General features: G+C 39.0%; 1 protein-coding gene across 5 annotated transcripts in view; it reads right to left on the bottom strand.

Annotated features, from left to right (window-relative positions):
- Positions 1-23,030, bottom strand: part of DPYD (dihydropyrimidine dehydrogenase) — a 347,633-nt gene that overhangs the window by 49,914 nt on the left and 274,689 nt on the right. For all 5 annotated transcript variants that reach the window (XM_086842923.1, XM_086842920.1, XM_086842919.1 and 2 more), the window contains exon 19: positions 14,071-14,213. In XM_086842923.1, the coding sequence (XP_086699049.1) occupies positions 14,071-14,213 (143 nt within the window). The remainder of the gene's footprint in view (positions 1-14,070; positions 14,214-23,030) is intronic.

The raw sequence follows: 23,030 nt of genomic DNA, 5'->3' as shown, positions 1-23,030 counted from the left end.
CTGTTGTTTCTAGAAGCAATGGGGAAAATACCCAGACATTAAATTAATTTCTGTTTCACTCTCTACAAAAATGGAAGTTGTTACTATCCAAACTTTGGCATATCCTGAGGGACTGTGTGGAAGACCTGTGCCATCCATGCAGAATTTGGACAGAGGGCCTGAGGCATTTCCAGCCAGATCACCCAGTAAAGCAATTCCTGTTCAGTGCATTTTCCCTTTGGGAGATCTTGTAGAGGAGAAATCTTTTTCTGTAACACTAGAAGAGGACAAAGCCAAGTCCTCCTCAGGCTGGGCAGTCTCTCTTACCCCAAGACCTTCTGTTTTTACATGAACTTATTATTATATGGCAAAATTCCAGATGAACAGGTGTTGATGGGGAAGATGGAGCCAAAAATGAACCCCAGTCCCTACCTGCATTTTTCTATTCCATCAATAGCTGGGATTTCAGCAGAGGCCACAGAGGAGATGCAGATCTAGACATGCTTGTGTCAGTTTTTCCCTACACTACTTTCACCCAACAAGAGGAATTGCATATAATCTCATATACTGCTAGATGACCTCAAAAGACTGGAGCAGGTCAGAGAATCTAGCCTGTTCAATAATAGTTATTTTGCAAGAAAAGGGTAAGTATTCTTGGTGTGACAAGATCCGTGCGAACAAAAATCCTGCAATGTCTGGCAGCTGTTGTGCTCCAATTTGAAATTGTTTCAAAGCACTCTTAGAAGGCTTTGCAAGTGAGGAATTTGTTCTGGGAGACAATAGCTTGGAGAAAATTTTGATTTTTACACCCCTCTGAAATATATGTATCTCTCTCCAGGATATGTGTGTGTAAAATAATTGTCACTTTTATGAAAACAGAAGTATCAGTAAGGAGGCAGATGGGTGGCAGTGATACACGGTCTAGAAGTAAGAAGATTGATGGGTATATATTTGTATATACAAATGCAAATCACATAGCTTGACTGTTCTACCATATTAGTTTCCATTTGTTGTAGCTGTACAACATCAAAGCAGTGATGTCTCCGTATATTGCATTTAGTGGTAATGTAACGGACTACCAAAAAAAAAAATCAAAGTGAGAGTTTCTAAGTAGTTTCCTGGCAATTGAGACAGCAGGCTCTTTCATCTGTGCTGTAACTGTGGCAGTGCATTGATTTAAACTCCTTCTGAGATCTCAAATGCTTTTATATTTGTAGGTCTCACTGGCTGCTTTCTTTTTTGCCTTTTTCCCCCTTCAAATGATAAAATTCTAGCATTTAGCAGAATGCCATCTTGCTTCCCCAAAAGATGGAGACTTATTTCAGCTTTGGTTCTTTATTGCACAGGATTTGTAAATAAAATAGCTCTCAAAATGCTATTTGATTAATAAATTGGCCTTTGACTTTATGATTTCTAATATTCTGACCACAGCAAAGAGATAAACAACTATTATTCTTCTGAGATACCTGTGAGAGGGTTACAATGCATTAACAATTGTGCTTTGCCATTAATTTGGTTGACTCTCTCTGAAATATTTTTACTGGTATGCTCAAATGGTAAACAAAAGGTCTACTATTTTATACTACAGTATGTTTTCAATTTTGGCATTAATCATCTTCCTGCAGAAGCTTTCTTTTTCTGTCAAAAATTCTTCCTGATAAGTATTGAAGACATAAATTTGCCTTCTTGTTGGAGAAACATTTGTGAATGTCTGAGCTGTTATTTAATGTACAGTTGAAGCTGCTGCTTTCTTGATTAGGTTCTATTGATTAGGATTCTTGTGAAAAAACCCCCGAAGCTGTGAATGAATGCAAGATGGTTCAGGAAGGATTCTATTTGTGCCCACCTGTGTATCTACATGAGTCGCCAACATTAAAAAGCTAATTTTATTGTAGAGGGCAAGAGAATTATGATAATCTGGGTGAGGCATACACAACTTAGGATTTATTCTCAAAGGGAACTTGCAAAAATTGACTTGACTAAAGGGAGATCTTTCTGGTCCATGCAATCTATATGCTGCATAGCTCTTGCTTGTGAAAACGAAAATGTATGTTTTCAAGCCCCTGTACAATAATTTAGATGTGCCCAGATCTCCAAAGCAAAAAGCAGCATACGCTGCACAGGTTGTCTGACACAGTGCTCATAATAATGTGTCAAGAGCTGCAATGTGAGAGCATGCAGACAAATAAAATCTCCTCTGAGAGGCATTTCTGTGCATACAACCTTCAGGACACCAAAGTCTATGGAAAGGCTGCCTCCTCCTCATGTCTCGGTGAACACTGACTTACCAGAACATTAAATGTGTAGCCTAAATTATCCTTTCTATCTAATTATTACTTCTGCTGGAGGCTGGTAGGATTAAGAACATTAGGGGAAGTGGTTTATCAGACAATGTGGTACAATCTCAGGAATAAAACCTTGAGACTCTTTGTTTTAAAGAACAAATTTGTGAAAAGAAAAAGCTTCCAAAATATTGATATAGTACAGATGGAAAGACTTGATTCACTCACATTAGCTGCTTAAATGACTCTAGAGATACAGGTTAGCAGATGGGATGTTACTTAACAAGTCTTCAGATACTGGATCAACGCAAAACTGAATTGCATGATAGCTGATAGCCTTTTTAAAACTTTACAACTGAACTAATATACGCGAGCTAATGAACCACTATTTGTTTCAGAGTCTAGTACAGCTTTCAGAAAGCAGTTTGAAGGACTCAAATATTACATCTATGAATTGTCTGAATTATGGGGGAAAAAACACATCTTTTTTACTGAGTCCAAGACTTATAAGTCCTAATGAATGGAGAGCTTACTAGTGATACTTTGAGGGATAACACACAGAAGATTCAAAGATGCTAATAACTCCAGGCTCTGAAAAGCAGGCAACCATTCACATATGGCTTAAGAAATCTACATTGAAAAAATACATTAGAAAAAAGGGACTGGATAGTTCTATGCCATTGTGGGTCTCAGTAGGTCAGTGAAGTATTTCAGATATTTTGTTATACCTCAAGAAATTTCATCAGACAATCTTGAGATAAATTGTCATTATTATCAAAAGTGCAGGCTAATGTCAGTAAATAATGGAGCTCAAATTAAAGGAAGAATTCTGGTCTCCAGCCTATGCAAGACAAGCTTATGGGATAAATGCTTTACTTCCTGCAACAGCTTGGATCCTCTCTACAACAGGACAACCTCATGCTGCCATGGTGTGAAGCAGAGCTGAGCTGGCACTTGGGGAGCATGGAGGCAGGGACCACAGGTACAGAAATGCAGAAGCAGCAGCTGGGCAGCAGGAAGGGCCCCAGAGCGTGTGCTGAAGCCACAGCAGCCTGATGACACAGGCTTACAGAAACACTTCCCCAGCACCAGGGGGATGGCTACTCTTCCTGGCAGAGGGACCTCAAAGCACCTGACTTTGGGGTCAAAGTCTGCAAGACAGATCTTGTTCATGTAGTACACTCCAGCAACCCTGGGCAGTTGTGAGTAGCCAGCGATGAAGGGGGAGAAAAAAGCTGAGAATCCATTAGCCACTTATCAGGAGGGCACGGCAGGAGATAAGAGCACTATAAGGGATCCTTTAGGAATGTTATCCAATGCATTAATTCCTAGCCTACTCAAATGTATTTTTCCTCCCCCTAAGTTCTCCACTGCCAATTAATGTATCTTTGATCTAAATAGCTAAACTGGGTGTTTGGGAGTGGGAAACTGGTACTTATCAAGGGACCCTGAATGATGCAATTTTGTATCCCATGTCTTTGAGAGGGGAAATGCGGAATAAATCAAGAATTTTCAGAAGGCTCCCTGAGGTAACTGTGTTTTTTTTCCCTGTCAACCACCCCTAGAGGAATGGTTATATTTCCTTATCTCACTAAAGCATTCTGTCAGTTCTTGGAACTACAAAGTGGACCTTTATGCAGTAGGTGGGCACATACACCAATAAAAGTGCTGATCATGATCATCTTTCCTAAGAAAACAAATACGATTCCACATGCCTTGAGCATTGAGGACTCTGGGAAACAGCTTCATAATCAGCCATGTATAGCAAATTGTATCATTGTACTGCAGATCTACAAAATGAATGATAGCTGTGAAAGCAGATGAACTAACTCCCCTGTGTAAACAGTCCAATCACATATAGAGGTTCTACAACTACCTTTAAATACATGCTGAATATCACATCATATTTCATTTCTTAACACCCAAAGGTCTTGCCTCTCTCTTATAAGTACCGTTCTGGAAAATTAAATCCTTCAGCTTTCCCAGTGGTTCTGCAGCTGCTGGAACAGCATCACCAGATGTGTCAGGCAGATGTAGATTTATTTGACCCATTTCCACAAGCCATACCCTTCAGCTCCGAAGAAATTTCTATAGCAGGTACCAATTAAGTCACTCAGATCTGGTGGTTTGATGATAAAATTCATCAAGTAACATGTTTTTAAGTTTTTGTTTTCTGAGAGCAAGCCAACAGGAACACCATCATCTCTAGAATCAGGTCTATCCCGTTTTTGGAAAGGTGCATTTGTCAGAAATGAGAGTAGTTCTAGGAAAGCACACTTTTCAGCAAAGAATGGTGTTCTAAAAATCATGTGGAAAAGAGTTTCAGAATTACCAATATGTGCTGTTTGACAACATGGAATGCAATGGCTCCATTTAAATTGAAAATGTCTGTTTTGCAATCCAAGTTAATTGGAATGAAAAGGTCAAAACCAAAATATGTTGCAAAAAGATCGAAACAGATTTGATTCACCCAAATAATATTTTTTTCTTTAAATGTGTTAATTCCACACGTTTTTAGAATTTTGATTATCAGTTTAAACTGGAAAACTTTTCCATGCTTAAACTTCCCTGTGACAGAATAACTATTTCCTCATCACTGGCAATAGTCAGTCTCATTAATGCCTAACAGTTTCAGGGTAGACCTTCACTGTTCATCCCAGGACACTCTGAATCAGACACAGCAGGGACTTGAGATCTATTTTGATTAAATGAAATTTGTCAATGAAAAACAGTTCCCTCAAAGAAATTTTCAACAAATTCTAATGAGAACCATCTACTAAGGGACATCCTCCTGTGACCAGAATTTTGAAAGCTGCAGACCTCTCAAAATCAAACAGAAAAGCAATTTTTATATCTTGGAACCTCAATTCAGTCCTGCAATGATTAACCCCTCATCCTTGTGAGTCTTTCCCTCTAGTACTCTCACATTATATTTCAGCTAAAATTACTTTCATCCTTTATCAGCTTGCCTGTACGAATTTGTGCAGCAGCTGCTGTGTCCATTGAAGAGTGAGATTCATGTGAACAAAATAGTTCTAACCCTGTGAATCCTTCGTGTCGGAGATAAAAACCCACTTCCACATTTCCTTAGGGATTGTTTTACCTATCTCCATCCAAATAATAAATATCAGCAAGAAAAGCAGCAACATAACTCATGACATTGAAGGAAGTTAAACCTTTTCTTAAATGTACTGCCAGCTTCTGAAATAGCAGCTTAGAAAAAGAATGCTTTCTCTTTTTTCTTTTGTTCTAATTGCACGGATAAAAGAACCCCTCATCAGTCAGATCAAGCTGTGTCAGGGGGCTTGTGCTGTAACAGGACAAAAATTATTGCTTCCTCCTTCCTGGGCAGAAAACCCACTTTTCTACCCTGGGAAAAGCGGAAGATCAGTGACCAAACTGCAGCTAGCCCAGCACCAAGCCCCAGTGGAGCTGCACAGCAGTGCATTCCTGTGCCAGTGTGGGCTCCAGGACCATGTCTTCCCTGAGCACAGCCTCTTCCACTGCCTGCTTTCCCTGTCTTCCTTTCACTGCCAGGTACATCCTCTGACTGAAAGATTAACAAAGCTGCTATGATACAAAAAGGAAAATTTCTTAAACATGTATTTTCTGTGTATGACTGACAATTCCATGAAGAACTTCTATGATGGCAGACTTTTGCAATACTGAATATTTTACGTTCTCCCTTTTTGGAAAACAAGTCTCCTGCAGTTAAAACACATATAACACAAAGAAAAACCCCAGAAAAACCAACCCCATGGGAATTTTCCTAAGTAATTACTGGAGATGGCAGAAAGGACTAAAGAAACAGCATTTTCCACCGTGGTTATCTTGCCTTCTATTTATTTTCAATATCCAACGAGGAGCCGGGTACAGTTTCAGATTCAATTTCCAGTCACCTCCACATGTACTCAAGGGAACTCAGTCTTTCATGTCTGAAAGCAACCTGAGCTGAGCAGAACAACTTGCCTATAATTTCATCAACAATTAACCAAGACTCTTGTGAAGAGTCATCTCCATGCTGCATTTACTTTGTAAACTTCAAACAAACCTCACTTGGAGTCAATTCACACCATGTGCTTTATCTACATGGAGAACAGCTCTGTGCATGTTCATGCAAGAAAGCAGCATGAATCCACATCAGTAGCGTGAATCCACATTAAAAATAGGTGCAGCAGCACTGGCTTTTCAAAGGATGAGCAATATTGTGGATCCTTGGGAGAGATGGAGAAAAACATATTGCCAAAGCAATTATTCTTCCCATCACCTCAATTCTGAAAGTGCCTGTGTCGCCAGACCCAGGGAAGAAGGGTAGACACCCAGGCAGAGCAGCAAAGGGGAGCAGACCGAGTGCTCCCAGGAGAACAAATCCCCTGCAGAGGCCAAGAGTGACTTCTATAGGGCAGCATTTGAACTGATGCTCAGCTGAGACCTAATTGTTAGTAAATAATTATTACCATCCAGTGATAGTTGAAACTACTTTGCATGAGAATTCATTACAAGAATGACAAATAGCAATTGTTACAGAATGAGCTTTAATTCATTCTTACAAATTTATGAAATAACAATCCTATCTATGCAGACTTCATTTACTAGCTGGTGAAATGAGCAGAAAAAAAGGAAAGCTAATAGATAATTCCCCTAAGCAGCTCCAAATAAAATGCAGAACTAATGCAAAACTGCACAAAATAAAAGGCATTATTAGTGTTGAATTTTGTCTGTAACTTTACAATGTGATGATTTGAATATTGCAATTTTTCATTAAAAATGGCAAAATAATATGTAAGAATCAAAAATGAAAACCTGTTCTAATTTGATGTCTTTTACAACCATAACAAAAAAACTTTATAGATTGTTTTTGTCAAATTCTGATTTCCTTTAAAAGAAATTCTCACAGAAGATTCTCACTATCAATTAGCAATTTCTCTCCCAATCGTCTATAATGGAGCAAGTGTGGCAGTTCGCTAATTACTTTTTGTTTTATTAGCAAAGACAGTTGAGAACAGGTTGAATTTCTGTAATTAGCACTGGGCTAGGAAAAAAACAGAAAATAATGAAATGTTTTCAGAAGTGAATGCTTGGGAATGTCTGTCCCAACTCTTTTCTCTCTTTCACATTCATTTTTCTTAGGATTTTATGTCGACATGTTCAAACAGCACTTTGTTCCTTCTTTTGTTTCTGCATGTACTGCAAATTTCATCTCTGCAGAGAACGGCCACTCCATTCAGTGCTGTATCCATTGAAGACTTTTCTCAGTGCGTGGCTCTGTGAGCAGTGGAGCTAATGATATCTGGCTTCCAGCAGCTCTGTGTCTCCTGGTTGGGTTCTCTGACGTCTAATAAGGTGTGACTGCCAATTAAAGCCTTTCCTGTGGCTGACACAATCCTAACAGCGCTGTCCCATGCGGGTTCTCAGAGGTCTAATAAAGGTGAGCTCATAGTGTGCTTGTGCTTACAGTGAAGGAATGCAGCTACTCTCTCTCCTTTGCCTTTTCTGTTTCTCAAAATTTGTTAGAGTAAAACACTTTCTCCCTTCTGGCAAATTTCAGTGCAAATGGCCACAAAACCTCAAATGTGATGGAAGATACTCAAATGGATGTACAAATACCTATCAAGTTTCTTTGGAAATACAGTCTAAAAACTGCTCTTTCTACAGGAGACTACACTTATCTCAATCAAAGGACTTACATCTTAAAAGTGGTTTTGCCTTAAATGGCATTTTTTTCCTTAAAAAAATCTTGGTGGGTTTAAAGTACCATCCCTTGAATCTTGTCTCGTGTCATTTTGGTAGCCTGACACTGCATCCAGCAACCTATTCTTCCCTCATCAGTTTTAATGATGAGAGAAGAATTAGGCCTAGCAGCTTAACTTCTCTGTGTCATGGACAGCTTTGTACAGAGAGGTTTTGTTCTTCTACTCCTAAAGCAGCAGCCTGTGTCAGAAACTTCACAATGTCCAGCTGGTGCCCAAGTGTGCCTGTTCTAGGGCTTATCCGCCCTTGGAGCACTCTCTTGGCACAGAGCAAAGCCTGCAGCCTGTGTTCCCCCCATGTGCTGGGGTAAAGACAGGCAGAGGAAGGGCAGTGGGCTCTTTGGGAGTCCAGGCAGGAGAAGCACAGCCTTGCTCTGCCACACTGATGGCACCCTGTGACAGTTTGAGACTTGCAGCAATTCACCCGACTTCATTCTCCTCATACAGGGCTGAGACAAAGGACTCTTTGTCTGCATTCAAAACCGTGGCTATTCATTGCAAGACAAAGTATTTTTTCCCCAATGGTTATCAGTAGAAACTTAACCTGGAATTTCAAAACACAGGGCCAGCTCCCTCACTCCCCTGCTCTGCACTCCCATGATTTGAATGCCTTTTAGTTCTTCAGTCTGCACTAAATGGCATGAATGGTAATTCCAGGATGAGAATTTTTTGGCCTGATCTAATCCTCACCTAACTAAGGTATCGGAGTCTTCACTGACTTCACAGACACTGACACAGACTAAAAAGAAGAGTAATGAAGTACATGGAGAACCAGATCTCTGCTTTGCAGTTCTGTAGCCATAAAAAAAGGTATAGGGCTCCTTACAGGGTTTCACATTTGCACAAGTACAATAACAGTACTGTCTCATGGATCAAGTCCCACGATTTTGTGATGGAAAAGCCTGTTTATTGACGCACAAAGGGCCATCCTGCTGTTATAAAAATCTCTCAGCTAAATGCTTCAGTAAAAAGCCTGCTGAAGAAAAAATAATAATCCAATTGTCCTGAATCCCTTGAGACTTTTGTTCCAAAGAGGTACCAACAAGAAGGCTTGTTGAAAATGTTAAAAATCCACAAGCAGTCTCACAAAAACCACCGTGTTCCACGCTGGAGGGAGAGTTTATCTTACAGAGGCAAAACTCATCACTATTGCTTTCCTGTGATGGGCTGTCCCATCTCCAGAACAGTTTTCCTCTTCCTCCTGAGGTCCCACCCACAAGTGGTGCTGGGCAGGAGAGAGGGGCAGGGGGCAGCTCCAGCTTCATGGCAGCTCTGCCTGTGCTCGGGCACACTCCCACCCTCTTCCCTTGCCCGAGAGATGAGGAGGGTCACGGGGCAAGGCCTGGAGGCAGCAGGTGCCCATGGGCTGAACACAACGTGGTGAGGACAAGAGCACAGCACCCACTGGAACAGCACTGCAAGGCAGGCATCCCAGCCAGGACAAGAGCGAGGTGAGGGAGGATGAAGCTGGATCAGAAAAAGGGCTCAGGGCAAAGCCACAGCTCTTTGCCTGTGCTGCTTTGAGAAGCAGCATTCCATGGGTGGATTTTAAATCATTACTGGGTAGAAAACCCTACAGACATCCATTTCTGAAACTGAGGACATGTGTGACCTCCAAACTTTGTGAGAGAAGACATTTATTTGAAAAGGAATCTGTATTCTTTACATGAAAATGAGCAATATTCCAGATGAACAAAGTATTCCATACCAGAGTATAATGCTGAAAGGTTCTACCATGAAACAAGTATACTTCAGAAAGTACCCCTTTGTTCTACCTCTTTTTTTTAGTTACATCTGCTAGAAATAATGACTACAGAGTCTCTTTCAACAAAAGGTCATTTATGTCAATGGACAGAACACAGAGAATCAGATCACCTGCTGTAATTGCAAATTAATGCTCTACTGCTAATGCATTAACTACACAATATTGATCTACAATTGAATCATACAGGCTACTGTGAAGTGATTTTTACTTTAATATTTTTATGCTTTTATTGCTTTTTCCATAATGCATTTTCTCTTTCCACTGGAATTTTCTATAATTGTTTCCCATTTTAATTTCCTGCAGCAAGATTACTTTAAAAATTGTATGTCATTTTCAAAACCTTGCAAAAATCTAACAAACCATCAATGTGACATGGTAAATCACATACATGTTTCAAAACATGCAAAAAAAATTGATATACGTCTATTTTTGATAATTCTGGGCTTAAGAAAAAGGTACTTAAATTAGAAATAAAAATACCTCAGCCTGACTGGAAAACTGTAATAATGACAGGTATCACAAGTGCTTCTAGACATTTCTGGAGCTCCTGGTATACAATGAGTGTAAGATTATCTCAATATTATTATTTTATACAAATATTTTATAATTATTTAATTAATGCCTGTACTAAAAAGGGGTTGGTAGATTTAGGTATGTTAAAAAAGTTATAGTGCTATGAAACCAGCTGAAGAATGACTGAAATGTTTCAGCATCTTTAATGAGAAATTAAAAAACTATTGGGGTCATTTTGCAAGTGTTTCTGAAATCCATGAAGGGGAAAAATGCTCTGTTAAATTGCTGTATAAAATCTTTAGCCCAGCTACTATTGACTATGATAATCTAGTTTGTTCTCCATACCTGCTGCAAAATTCTTTACATCCAAACTGTTTTGTGAGTAACAATACGAAGATGTTGCACTCCATCTTCTAAAGAAGGGGATAGAACATATTTTTCTCCCCCCACACCATTTCCTAATATACCTGCTTAATACCACTTGAGGTGGTTATGGCATACAGCAAAATATGGCTAACCACCTGACTCTTGACTTGCAATCCTGTGTATGAAGGTTTTGCAAATGGAAGATAAATCCCCATGTTTTAAAAATAAAAGCAATTGGAAAAAATTATGGAGAACTGATTGCAGGTGAAATATCTGCAGAGGAAAATCTGATCTTGTTTTAATGGAAGAACATTTATTATTCATAAACCTTTCCTCTAACAGATATGCTACATTGCAATGAAATCAACTCACACAAAGCCTTCTTATTATCCTAGGCCTTGAATGTCCCACTCCCACGGCAGAGAAGACACAGGACTCTTGTTGGGACACAAGGAAGGGAAGGGCAGTGGCTTCCCTTGAGCAGGGCTCCATGGATAGATCAGTACAGCCTGTGCTGCCCTGCAGTATGGGACCATGTTCAGTGCTGGATGATCTGACAGCCCCTTCCCTTTTCAAGCACTGCTGGGTAACAGGGTGCTGACAGCAGCAACACACCCTGGCTTTAAGCCCACTGCTTCTTTGGCACAGCTGAGCACAGAGGTGGCCCCATCACTGCCAAAGCCCAGGCTGCTTGCTTCCTTCCTCTGGATCTGTCATAAGGCATCCTTGTGGCTTTGGAAATGTGAAGTCAGATCACAAAATGTCAGTCTGAGTGTCTCTCCAGAACCACCTCCAACAGTATCCAAAGCAGATACTTTAGATAAAGCTATCAGACACATATAGAATTTCCCCAGTACAGTCCCAGCTTCCACCTGTTTAACTCAGGGACTTGCTATGCAGTGAATCTTAAATGTCATTCAGCAGATCACTTTATTTGATGCTGTCTACAAATTCTGTACTCACTCTGCATGTCAGTACTGAGAAAGCAGAAATGAATGTCAAAGCTGTAAACAACAGAGGTTGGGACTGCTGAAGGAGAGAGCTGGGCATTTGATACCAAGGACACATGCAAGAGATAGGGATTCAGGGAAAAGAATATTAGTTGGCTATTTGTATGACCTTGTTTAGAAGGAAAACAATGGAAATGATTCTCATAATCCTAACTGGGGTCCAAAGATGACCTCTGAAGATGAGGCTGTCTTCTGTCTGTCACAATGTATCTCATCTGAAAAGCAAATATATTTCAGTCTAGTCCCAGTAAGTGCCTTTCTTCCATGAGTCTCAGTAGAGATTACTCATTTCCTTCTCCCTTCCATATGTCCTTCCCATCATGAGGGAAAGACTTATGGCCTGTATTCACAATCTTGCATGAAGCTTACTAAAGGCTTACTTTAAAATGGATGTAATTGAACTAGTTCAGATCCTTACCTATACCAGCCACTTTAAAATCCATTTATCTGAGATTAGTTTAAATGGCTTCCCTACTTTAGTGAAACAGAAATAAACCACTCAATCTGAGGATAGTTCTGATCCAGAGGAGTTTAACATCAGTTCTAGAGATGACTTAAGTTAAATTCATGAAACCTAAGGACAAAATACGAGTTTTTTCAGTATATCTGGGAAAAATTTGTTGAAAAGAGAAATTGTTCTGTAAAGGGAAAAAGATCTGTATAGATCAGAGTAATTTGTGGAAGCCAGTTTCAGAGAATTTGATTATTACTAAAATGAAAAACAATAATTAATGTCTTGTAAATCAAATAGTCTTTCTCTTGAGCACTGACTGGGATGTCTGCATGAAATTGTATTTCACAATTTCCCCATTAGCACTGGGACAAACCAACAGGAAAAGAAAATAAAGAATAAAAACCAAGCAGCTACACAGTCTATATGAAATAGAAGTGTGAAAGTGACATTAAATCCCTTGATTTTTAGTCATCCAGAAATAGATACAGCAGACCTAGAACAGAAAATCATTTCATTCTGTGTAGCTCAGATCATGTAACACTGTTGCAGAAAAAGCCATTGAACGTGCAGCTCTATTAGCAATAACAAATGAAATGCATCTAGAGCACAAAAAACATTTCCTTGCCAATCCTAGTTTTTTTTATAGACAAATGTTGCCCTGTAATTTTACTTAGTATTTATATGGAAGAAGCTCTCAGACAATTGTGTAAGAAAGGTCAATCTTTTATCTGTCCATGAAAAAGAAAAGTTTGAATCACTTTAATACAACTTAAAAAAAAAAAAAAAGCAAATTGTATTAATAAATCCAAGGAACATAGCAAGTATATAAAAAAACCTTCTGCTTCAGCCTCCAGAGATGCTAACTTTGATGTGCATTAAAAAACCCAACCAAACCAAAATATTGAGCTGGTTTTTTTTTTTTTTTTTTGGTGAAACATAGCAAACAAGTGACTAATCACAGCAGTCACTGTAGCTGTGTAAAAAGGGTGGTCACACTGAATCTAATTTCAATGTCAAAGTGAATTGTGGGAATGAAACCACTCTAGTCATCCCATGGAGTGACACAAAGCCGATATTCACAGGATCCACAGCTGCTGTTGTCTATGGTGGGACCAACAGATAAAGGGGCTGAACATCTACCAGAATGTAACAATATACAATGGAACAATGGACCATAAAGACCACCTGCTCCTCAGCCATGCTAACATACATGCTGCAGTGCTGCCCTGACATGCCTGGCAGAGCAGGTAAGGGGCTGATTTTCGGCCAGGTTCCTGGTGCCTGTAACACGAGGCCACCAAGGCTTCCTTCCAGGACAGGGACTAAGCAACAATGCCTGTGTGGCCAGCAGCTCAAACCAGCCTCAGGCAATGCAAAGAGCCTGACTGCTGAATGCAGCTGACACCTGACTCCAGTGCAACGCCAGCACCTCATGCAGCGGGAGCAGCGCTACGCCCCCCATTTCAATGAACACCCTTAAGGGACACAGATGCCTGGATAAACTAAAGTTACTTTAAACTGGCTCCCTGTGAGACCAACGTGGTACTCTTTGGAAGCACTCTCACCTTGAGAAGGCTCTTTGCAGAAAAGAAGAACAGAATACAGGAAGAACAGACAGGTCTAGGTTAACCCTGTGTCAACCCTGTCTGTATGACAAGGGAGAGAGATGTTTAAATTTTAAATCATCTCAGCCAGATACAATGAATATGAACAGACTCATGGTCAGCCTTTTCCCAGGTTGGTATTGGTAACACACAAAATTTTCTTTTGTCAACTCTTCCTCCTCCTCCATGTGAAATGAATGTCTCTTAGCAAGCAGTATGAAGTTAAAAACATGAAAATTCTTGTCACTGGTAGAAACTCCGCACTATCCAAATGCGTGAAAGGAAGATCCATTACAATGTTAATCACAGTTAGCTGAACGTTAACATTTTAAAGAAAGAAGTGGTACCTGTAAGACAGAAGCCCCACTGTGCAGAAACTGAAGGCCAGTCTCAGCAGAATCGATGCCTCCAGTTGCCAGTATGGGAAATCCTGGGAGAGCACGGGCGATGGCAGACACTGCGCGGAGGGCGATGGGCCGGATAGCATTTCCTACAGAAAACCAGGACACTGGGTGAGCAACATCCCAACTGACCCTGATGGAACTGCACATCCCTCATGGCACAGCAACGTCAGGAACTAACATCTAAATCTGAGGTGAGGAGGTTTTATTCATTTATAAACTGACACAAGTGGGTTTCAGGTGGTATCAACACTCGTACAGCAAATTTTGCGTGTGGCTGAAATACAGAAAATGGCAGAAATATTTGGATAAACAATTCAAAGCTAGTGTGAGCATTTTAGCTGATGCTCAAAACAAAGACTAAGAAAGTCTGAGACAGAAAGCAATACTTTACCATACAGTACACTGTAGATAAAGAGATCTATGTTTCTACATAAAGAATCGTGTTGATTTTTTGAACCTAAATTTTGTCCAAATAAGAGCAAACATCTCATTTATGTTCAACTAAAAATTGTTTAAAGGTGCCATTTCACTGCACTTTACATTTCATATTTTATTTGTTTCCCCTTCTGGATGTTTGTAGATTCAGATAATTTTTAAAGTAAGCCCCCTATAACAATTAATGATAGTTAAATTCTCAAAAGAATAAAGTATATTCATTTATGGTAGTATCTCCAAAACTGGAGCTCATATTTCAAATGGTACATAGAGGTTGAGTCAGACAACACCCTGCTATATTTAGAGGATTATGATTAAAGTCTTAATACACTGTATCTGCAATGCATCTGTTTTGACTACATTCTACTGATGGCATTCAAGTATTAAAAATATGCCTACAGATGCTGCTCATTAAATGATGGACAGCATAGACAGACGACACTTACAGTTACTTTTTAGGCTAGTTGTGATTTCTCTAGATAAACCCCACATTATTAAAATTTCTACTTAATTTAGAGAAGATTTAGGATAATTTGATGCCATCACTGGGCAACAATAGCGTAAGAGAGGACACATCACTCCCAAAGGACCTCTCTGGCTGTGGCTGTCAGGCAGCTTTTTTCCCCCTCAGTACTGCATGAGGTAACAGCAACTAAATTTTGTGCACATGAAAGGGATAGCCTAATCCAAGATGCACTATTGATATGTTTTCAGGAAAACTAGAGTCTGATAGATAAAAATGTGAACTCTCACCAAAACTGCTTTAAAGAATCTAAGATCCCAACAGAACAGATCACAGAAAGGATCTGAACAGGAGCTTTCCCTAGGACATTACGGACTATCTCCCATTGTTTGGGCTGGATTGATTGTAATGTGTTTGAAAGGAACAGAACAATTCTTTAAGTGAGGATGACTGCTAAGTGTCCAAAGAGCAAACATTATGACATAATTAATGGTCCAGTCTTAGAGAAACACTTGAGGGAAAAAAGAAAAATGGAAACCATGCTGTTTGCCCTGGCAGATTTACAAGTAAAGCCTTTTGGAGGGCATACAGGCCAAAACATACACTACACAGCCAAAACCACTGAAAGTAATCTCATCAAAAACAGTAGTTCAGGAAATTCTTCAAATATTCAGTTTTCGAAATTGAAGCTAGAAGTAATCATCAGACTTGGTACACTGCTTTCAGGCTGACACAGCTCCAGAATCTCACTGTGATGAGGTAGCTGTTTTTCAGAAAGGTGAAAGAATACAGACACTGGTTCACTGTGAAATCATATGGCTACAGGGAAATCTCTTCCCAATCTGCTTTGATGCATCAAGGTTTATACACTTTTAATCCCAACGTAACTCTCAAGAGTTTGCTTTCAATGGGTTTTAAAGGCTTGTAGACCCTTGGCCTTAGAGGTATCCTGTAGAAGAGTTCCACAAGAAAATACTTCCAGAATATAATTAGCCCCTTTCTCACTTAAATGTCTCTGTACATGGTCAGTACAGGAAAAGGACCAAAGGACAGGTTATTTAAGGTTTCAGCACAATAGGTAATCAGAAAGGCCTTCATTTAGCCCAAAGAAATCAAGCATATGATTCAATGAAGTCTAGCAGAATTAGCAATGAGTCTTAGAATTTATTATGGAACATAGGTACTTTTTAGTACTAGATGAATTTGATATTCATAATATGAGTTATTACTTACATTTGGTGATTAGTAAATTAGTGATAAATTGGTATGATTGCAAAAGTATTCCATTCATTTATAATTCACCCAAATGAATTTAAAAACATTTCAGGAGTGCTTCTGATGAGAGTAAATAAATGGATGTAATGACAATCAGAGGGTTCACTAAGGTCTCACCATTCATCCCAGCATTTACTTATTAGTCTATGTCTTATGAAACAAACACAACATAAGCTGAAGCTGTTTTCCCTTACAGTTTTTCATGAACAGTTCAGAAGCTTCCCCCTCTGTAACAAAAGCTGCTGGGCTGGAATACAACGTGATTTGCTTGTGATAGAGATCCTACTGCCTAATGAAATGGTGAAACAGCCTACCAGATTAAAAGAAAAAAAAAAAAAAGAATGCAAACAATAGAAACAATAGTAATGCCAAGCTATTAAAAAGAAAGCAAATTAAAAAAAAAAGGAAATGAACACTCAATTTGACTAACAATCTTTATTTTCCTCCATTTTCATCCAAGTACATAGGAAAGTAATAAATTCCATTATAGAGATTTGTGGAGAAGGAGTTTTTAAAAGGTTGAAATAAAGGAGATTTAATGCCAAATTTTAAAAGATATGTAAGTAGTAGTGGGAATTTGCAGAACGTTTTCTGATAAATCCAATGGTATTTAAGAAGCTCAGGTCCAAATCCAGCATGCATTTGAAAGACAGCTCACATACTAAAAGATAAGCATCTACCACATACTTTGACACATTGGGATCTGTAATTCCACTAGTTAAGCACCCGTAGCTGAGGAAACTGCTGATATGGTACTCTCCTGATAGAAGTGTTACAGCTGCTACCAGATGCTAGATGTGGCTACCATTTACCTTGCTGTAAAATAATGAGATTTAATAAACAAGTCCATTTATCAAGACCTCAGGCAGGTGAATGATATAAAAATGAAAGACAGAAAAATATCTCATGGAGATGACATGCTACTCTATGTTGAAAGCTACTCTGTCAAATCTCATTAATTATGGAATAATTATAGAACAAATATTTGCTATTTCAGAAAGACATAAACAATGAAATAGTTTTAAGATGTACAAGTTCCTGACATTTTTCTTGCCTTAAAACAAAGAGCTTTGGCCTTCTCTACTTTTTCTTTTTTTCTTTTTTTTTTCTCCCTTTTTTTTTTTTTTAATAAAAAGTAAGACTTTTCAGACTATCAGTCAAGGAAATCCAATAGCGAAAACACAACATGAAGGCGAAGCAGAACATACATCAATCAAACGTCTTTCCCTCATCAGCACAGGTAAGCAGAGCTGCTCTTGTCCACTGAGGATAGCAAGCTGATGACAAACTGATGAAAGATAATATACTTGCTTACTTGTTTGCTTATTTTTCCTTAGGAAGTAAAAAACCCTTTACCAATGCTAGGAGACACATATTTTATTATGACTTTGTAATTACTAAGAGTCCTGAGATCCTGTTGAACACCAAAAATGCTCACTAGATTGTGGCTTGAGAGCCAAACCTTCTTCAAGAAGCCTGGTGTTAAGTTTCAAGTGACCAGTAGCTTTGGGAATTTCTAGCAGAAACAATCCAGATCTTCTGATCCCAGTGATCCACCAATGGAAGAAAAATAATCTTATATCTTGAATATTAGGCTACATTCTCACTTGCAATATATTGGACCAATGTGCCAGTTTAAAGTTTTCAATGCATATATGCAGTAGCTCTAATGAGGCCTTTAAGAAGAGATGATCCAGGTCCATTAAAAAACAGCCAATGGAATCAATTCAGACTGGTACTACTGAGACTGAATCTTGAAACAGTCTCAATGGTCTTTATCAAACTCTCTATGAACAACAGAAACAGAAACAAAAACAACAGAAAGATTTTAAAGGTAAGCAAAATGTCATACTTTTGGACAGTAGATGCATTTTCAACTACAATTATTTTATATTACAAATTTGAAATTTAAACCACTTCACCTAAATATTGCAAAAAAGAAGCAGCTGATACATAATTTTTTACTAATAAGTCACCACTAAAGTCTGTGCCGCTAAAAAATGAAAGCCCCCAAAACTAAGCAGCATCACCTTTCCTCCTTCTGTAGATACCTTCTTGGAAGAAAGCTGACACAGTTATCCCCCAGACTGTTAAAATTAATCATGCTAATGACAAAAGAACCCAATGACAGCAAATAAAAAAAAAATAAAAAAAATAAAAAAAATAAAATAAAAACATAGGTAAAAAGCATTCTAGAAGGAAAATGGTCTGGAACAGTTCAGGCATCATGGATACCAATCCAATGCTTCGGAAAGTAAGTAGGCAAGAACATTTGGAATCAGGTAAAAAGCCCAGAAAACGTAATTCTTTGTTAAGACATTTTCTGCATAGTGTATATGCTGCATAACATTGGCAATCAAAGCACTTTACAGAATCTGCATTTGCAAACAGTCCAGGGAAACTTGCAGGTTACACACAAGCCATTTGCATCACATTCCTTCTGACTGCAATTATTCTGCTCGTTCTTTCTTTCTGCCACCTGTAGGTGGCCACCATAAGCTACACTTATCAAATATCTCATTAGCAGGGTTTTCAATACTGTCATATCCAGATAATTAGCAATTTATTTAAATAACCAATTTCTGTGGAAATAATTGCCATGGAATGCCCTGAACCTACTTTTTATAAACTATAATAAAAGTGTTAAGATAATCCCTGACATTTGCAAATGCCATTAGTTCACCTTTCCTTTTGATAGTGCTATGGCATTATGTTTAAACAATTACCTGATAACGCAGCAGTTTAATGAAACAGTGTAGCAGACACATCCTTCAAAATGACCACAGAATGCATTTATATGCAGAAGAAAACCCAATGAACAGACGTGTTTAGACAGAAAGACTATCCACAGTTGTTAGGAGGTCTGCAAATGGGACACACACTACTTAGTGCACTAAAAAACACAGAAGTTCCCAGAAAGCAAGAGCAGGGTGCACCTTGCCACAGCTTAAATACTGCACAGCCCAGCATTTCTCAAGATCCAGAGATGACTCTTCTCACTGCTCCCTATCTATTTCCCTGCCTGGTCAGTCCTTCAGTCCATTATTACTCATTAATAGCTATTTGCCAAAATCACTAACAATATATACTATCTACTCAGGCTCTGGCTATTTCCAACCAAAAATTTTAGTTACTCATGTACCAATGGAGAATTTGAGGGAATAGTCCTTTTATGGAATATCCCTACATCAGTCAGCCCACACCTTCAAACCAATGGCTACTTAATGTTTCATGTTACTCAAACATTGTGATGGGCAATGCACCAACTCCACCAAATCAATGGCAAAGGTTCTGCTGCCTACAGAGAAGTCAGGACTTTGTCACAAGACTTTAGAATAAAGTTAATGATTCTGCAGATTTGAAACAACTTCTATCTAACTCTGCTATAGCAGGCTCTTGAAACCATATCAGCTGACAGGATTTTGGTCAGCATATCGTGACTATCATGGTACATTGATAGTGTGTCAGTAGTTCTTCTGATAACTATTGACCCTTCCTCTTAATTTCAAGTTTTACATCAATTCTGTTTCTGATACATACAGAATTCATCTTGACCTCTGAATGGAAGAAAGAGGCAATAATTTTGCTTCATATTTCCTTTAAAAAATACCAAAATGTACTCAAATAGAAAAGAAAAAAAACCTTGAACTTCCATAATCATAGAGAAAAATAAGTGTCCTTTTTAGGATTTAATTTTAGCATTTTAAAATTAATATAAATTATTATTAATCCCCTTTCAGCTAAAAATTCATAAAATCACCAGAGTTCTTATTCAACAAACGTTAGTACTCATCAGAGAATTACCTTAATTAAAAAAAGGCTAGAATCAGAAAAAGAGAGAGGGAAAAATCAAATTTTTCTTATCTGTAAATATTAGTTATCCATGGAGACCTGGGGGAATTTTCACTCATATCAAACTTCAGTAAGAAAAACCAAGAGGACAGATACAAATTGTTTTGTGAATGCTGCAAGAAGTGGTTAAACATTTCCTAACAAAGCCATTCTCTCACTGAAAACTACAGATTCACTGAAAGTCAATACTTCTGGTCGTCAGCATGAAACCTAGCAAAGCATTTTCTGTTGCAATTCATCAAACATTCATTATATAATTTCACTCATGGTTTCTACTTTGGTTTGACCTGGAGCTGGAAGCTGTCTGATGGAATGCTTTCCATGTTCTTTGGTTGGCTCAGGAAGCCCTTTCCTTGCCGTGACCGCCTTGCTCCTGCTGCCCACCACGACCTGCAGCCCGAGTCAGCTGCTCCAGCCTGCTGGGGCTGCTGCTGCTGCAGGAGCTCTGGCACCTTCTGCACTGCAACCCTTCCCAGGCAAGGACAAACCATGCCTGCTACCCAGAGAGTGCCAGTGCCAATCAATGAAACCAATAACGAGACAACAGTATCGAAAGGGTAATAAAACAGTGCTAATAGCCAGGGTAAGCTCCTGACATAATACAAGAACAGGACAGGTGAGAAGGACCAGCATGAGAACCAGCCAACAGCCCACTTAGAAAATATTGCCCAGTTGCCAGACAAGATCACGGCAGACATCACAAAGGGACAAATGAGTTCCTGCTGAATTCTTCCCCTCAAAAGATGTGAGAAGTTCACTTTATCACAGGGTGGGTCTTACTGCCCTTTTATTCCAATGCAGAGACTGACATTTAACCTGAAGTGTGGTAGAAATGGTCCTGGCTATTTACAGATTTGTTCAAAGGCAGTCTCGGCTGTTTGAGCTGGTTTTAACCTCCATAACAACCACCATGGTCAACATGACCCTGGAACCAGGACGTGTGTGTGTGCCCACACGTCTGTGCCAGTGCTGGAGAACAGACATAATTCTAACCACAAAAGGCAATTTTGTACAAGTAAGGACACACTGGAAGAGACGTGACTGCCTGCTGAGCAGGGAATTGAGGTTCCTACACTGCATTTAAAAAGCCAAAATTACTGAAAAATTCAGTACAACAACTTTTCAGGTCATTTACAAAACCTGATTCATACCTTGTGCTAGGAAGTCCATCACAGAAAGGGAAGCAGAACTTCAGAAACTACTGTAAACTCAAGAAACCAGGTCTAGATAACTAGAAAGCCCAGATAAAATATTTCTTTCTTGCTTTACATAACTCAAGTTAATCATTGTCCTGTTTTGAGGTTTATCTATTTTATTGTCCATCCCTCTACTTTATCTATCACATCCAATTGCTGTTACCTAGCAATAAAGGATTTTATGTGCCAATATATTTAGATCTATTTATAGATACATAGATATATTAAAAATACATCACAAACACAAATTTTTGTGAAACAAAAGACTCAGTTTGAGTAGAAAACACTGTATTTGCCTGTGCATTAGTGTCTACATACACATCTACCATATTATTATTATTACATATCCATATAATCTGAGTGAGTATATATATACACGCACACTCAGTAGATGTATTTCCATATTCACATATACATAAAACAGTGGATGACACGTCCCCTGATAAAACCTGTTATTTCAACACTTCAAGTGAAAAGTGTTAAAATAAATGGCTCATCACATACAATGTGTTAAAATAAATGTTTATTTCAACACTGTGTGTATCATAGCCATTTATTTCAACACTTCCCATTTCTCAAGACTCACACAACCAAGAGTAGGAGAACTGATAGCTATACCTAAGGTAGCTGAAGCACACAGCCCTACTCCGCTTGCCACAGGATGAGTAGGAAGTTACTTGACACTTTTTTTTCTCCCAGCAATAAATGGAAACTACCTACCTTGATTGTTCATGGGGATCTGCATGTGTCTGTAAGCTGGTGGGCTGTGTCATCATTTGGAAAGAAAAGCTATACCAGAGCCTTCTGAGATATTTGGGAAGCAGGCTGCTGCTACCAGGGCAGGGTTGGGAAAAGAAACGAAGCATGGGGGCTCTTGAGAATTTCACTTTGCTGGTTCAGCCTCTGACACAAAAGCATCTGGGCAGACAAAGATTCATGGGATCAAGAGCAAAACCTAGAGCTGTTCATACTGAGGGCTGGATAGGATGTGATTTTTGCAGGACCAGTTATAATCTGGTGATCAAATTATGAGTTAAAGAACATCTGGGTTCTCACTCCACCTGCAGAAGACAGTTTATTGGGAGGATTCTTCAGCTCAAGACTTGCCTTACTAATTTCAATACAGAACCTGATGGGTCTTTGAAGCAGCAATCTTCTATCTTTAGGTGGTTTCCAAAGTAGAAATACAGTCATTGGGGGCTTCCTCTTGGTGCATTTAGATTAGGATCAGCAGCTGAACTCGCTCCTACAAGCTGAGCTCAGACATTACATTATAGGCCAGTGTTGGCTAGCATCAATTTCTTTCTCTGCTTTATTTTGGGAGGAAAGTACAAGAAGCTCCCATTTTCTGGTAGCTCCCAGGGGAGCCCGAGGACATTACGCCTTTATAGATCTGTCTCTAAGGGACAGAGGCAGGATGAGGTTGAAGAAATTTAAGTAATGTACAAAATATTCACAAAATCTCCACAAGCCTGAACTTCTCTCTGAGCAATATTTATCACTAGCTTGCCTGTAATGTTTTCTTACAGCTTTCCTCCTTTGAAAAACTTTAAAAGCATGATTAGAGATTGTCTAGGCCCTAGCAAGACAGTGTGGCCTTAAGAAGATAAACACTTGGGGGGGCATTCTCTTTTTTCTTGTACTTTTTCTTCTCTGAAATTGCAGATCTGTTGGAATGGACA

The sequence above is a fragment of the Cyanistes caeruleus genome, chromosome 9 (assembly GCF_971803275.1).
Source record: "Cyanistes caeruleus chromosome 9, bCyaCae1.hap1.1, whole genome shotgun sequence".
NCBI classification, from domain to species: domain Eukaryota; kingdom Metazoa; phylum Chordata; class Aves; order Passeriformes; family Paridae; genus Cyanistes; species Cyanistes caeruleus.
This window is presented reverse-complemented; position numbering and strand designations above follow the sequence as displayed.